Source organism: Nicotiana tomentosiformis, chromosome 2 (assembly GCF_000390325.3).
Source record: "Nicotiana tomentosiformis chromosome 2, ASM39032v3, whole genome shotgun sequence".
NCBI lineage: Eukaryota > Viridiplantae > Streptophyta > Magnoliopsida > Solanales > Solanaceae > Nicotiana > Nicotiana tomentosiformis.
The window spans coordinates 107937859-107939874 of record NC_090813.1 but is presented as its reverse complement, the minus strand read 5'-3'; the positions used below and the strand labels follow the sequence as shown (position 1 = coordinate 107939874).

At 41.7% G+C, this 2016-nt stretch overlaps 1 protein-coding gene across 1 annotated transcript; it reads left to right on the top strand.

Moving 5' to 3' along the window:
• The first annotated feature begins 810 nt into the window (after window positions 1-810).
• Window positions 811-1200, top strand: LOC138905359 (uncharacterized). The gene has a single exon (XM_070193871.1). The coding sequence runs from the start codon at window positions 811-813 to the stop codon at window positions 1198-1200; it is 390 nt and encodes a 129-aa protein (XP_070049972.1).
• Window positions 1201-2016: the final 816 nt, after the last annotated feature.

Sequence of the window (2016 nt, the reverse complement as noted above, 5' to 3'; positions counted from 1 at the left end):
CTTTCTTGATCGGTATTCGGGCTACAACCAAATTCTTATTGCTCCAGAAGATCAAGAGAAAACAACCTTTATATGTCCCTATGGTACTTTTTTCTTCAAACGGATGCCATTCGGTTTGTGCAATGCACCAGCGTCTTTTCAAAGGTGTATGATGGATATCTTCACGGACATGGTGGAGGACTATCTTGAAGTTTTCATGGATGACTTCTCGGTGGTTGGAGTTTTTTTGATGATTGTCTTGCAAATTTGGATAAAGCATTGGCTAGATGTGAAGAAACAAATTTGGTGCTTAATTGGGAGAAATGCCATTTCATGGTCGAGGAAGGCATTATCCTTGGCCACAAAACCTCAAAGAATGGAATTGATATTGACAAGGCAAAGATTGAGGTGATTTCTAAACTTCCACCTCCAACTTCGGTGAAGGGTGTGCGAAGTTGCTTAGGCCACGCGGGGTTTTACCCGCGTTTCATCAAAGATTTTTCTAAGGTGGTGAACCCGTTGTGCAAACTTCTTGAGAAGGATGCTAAGTTTAATTTCAATGATGATTGCATGAGAGCTTTTGAATTTTTGAAGTTCAAGTTGACACCTACTCCCATCATCACCGCTCCAAATTAGAGTGTTCCTTTTGAACTTATATGTGGTGCAAGTGACGTAGCGATTAGGGCAATTTTAGAGCAATGCATCAACAAAATTTTTCATCCAATCTACTATGCTAGTAAGACTATGAATAGTTCCCAAGTCAACTATATCGTTACGGAGAAAGAGCTCCTTGCCATTGTGTTTGCAATTGAAAAGTTCCGCCCGTACTTGATGGGTGCAAAAGTCATTGTCCACACGGATCATGCGGCACTTTGTTATCTTATGAGAAAGAAGGACTCCAAAGCTCAGTTGATGATATGGGTGCTTTTATTGCAAGAGTTTGATATTGACATCCAAGATAGAAAAGGGAGTGAAAACCAAGTGGCATACCACTTGTCTCATTTGGAGGAGGAGAGGAGCCCGCATGATGGCCTAGAAATCAATGACTCCTTCCCCGATGAGCAACTCTTGGCTATTTCAATGAAAAATGTGCCATGGTTCGTAGATCTAGCAAATTTTCTTGTGTGTGGAATCATTCAGGATGATTTCTCTTCAAACCAAAGGAAGAAGCTCAAACGGGATTGTCAAGATTATTATTGGGATAAACCATACCTTTTCTGAATTTGTACGGATGGGGTGATTAGAAGATGTGTACCGGAAGAAGAGCAAAGTAAAATTCTTGGGGCTTATCATTCTTCGCCATATGGTAGTCATCATGATGGAGCAAGAACAACAGCCAAAGTGCTTAGTTGCGGGTTATATTGGCCTATTCTTTACAAGGATGCAAGTGAGTTAGTGAAAAGATGTGATGAATGTCAACGGGCCGGTGGAATCTCAAAGAAGAATGAAATGCCTCTCACAACCATCTTGGAGATTGATATTTTCAATGTATGGGGTATTGACTTCATGGTCCCTTTAGTGAATTCGTGTGGAAACACCTACATCTTGGTCGCGGTTGATTATGTCTCCAAATGGGTTGAGGCCATTGCTTTATCCAACAATGAGGCAAGAAGTGTGGTGGCTTTCTTGAAGAAGAATATTTTCACACGGTTTGGTACTCCACGTGCTATTATAAGCGATGGGGGGTCACATTGTTGCAGCAAGGCTTTTGACACCTTGCTTAGAAAGTATGGTGTTACTCACAAAGTCACGACTCCTTATCACCCACAAGCTAATGGGCAAGTGGAAGTTTTCAACTGGGAGATAAAGAGTATCTTGTCCAAAACGATGAACGCTAATCGGACGGATTGGTCCAAGAAGCTTGATGATGCATTATGGGCTTATTGGACAGCTTACAAAACACCTATCAGAATATCGCCATACCGGTTGGTGTTAAGAAAAGCTTGTCATCTTCCGGTGGAACTAGAGCACAAGGCCATGTGGGCTCTAAAGAAGTTAAATCTTGATTGGGATGTAGCCGCTAACTTGAGGGTTGCA

Excerpts from the sequence above, each read along its gene's own strand:
- LOC138905359 (XM_070193871.1), top strand. The coding sequence starts at position 811 with ATGGGTGCAAAAGTCATTGTCCACACGGATCATGCGGCACTTTGTTAT.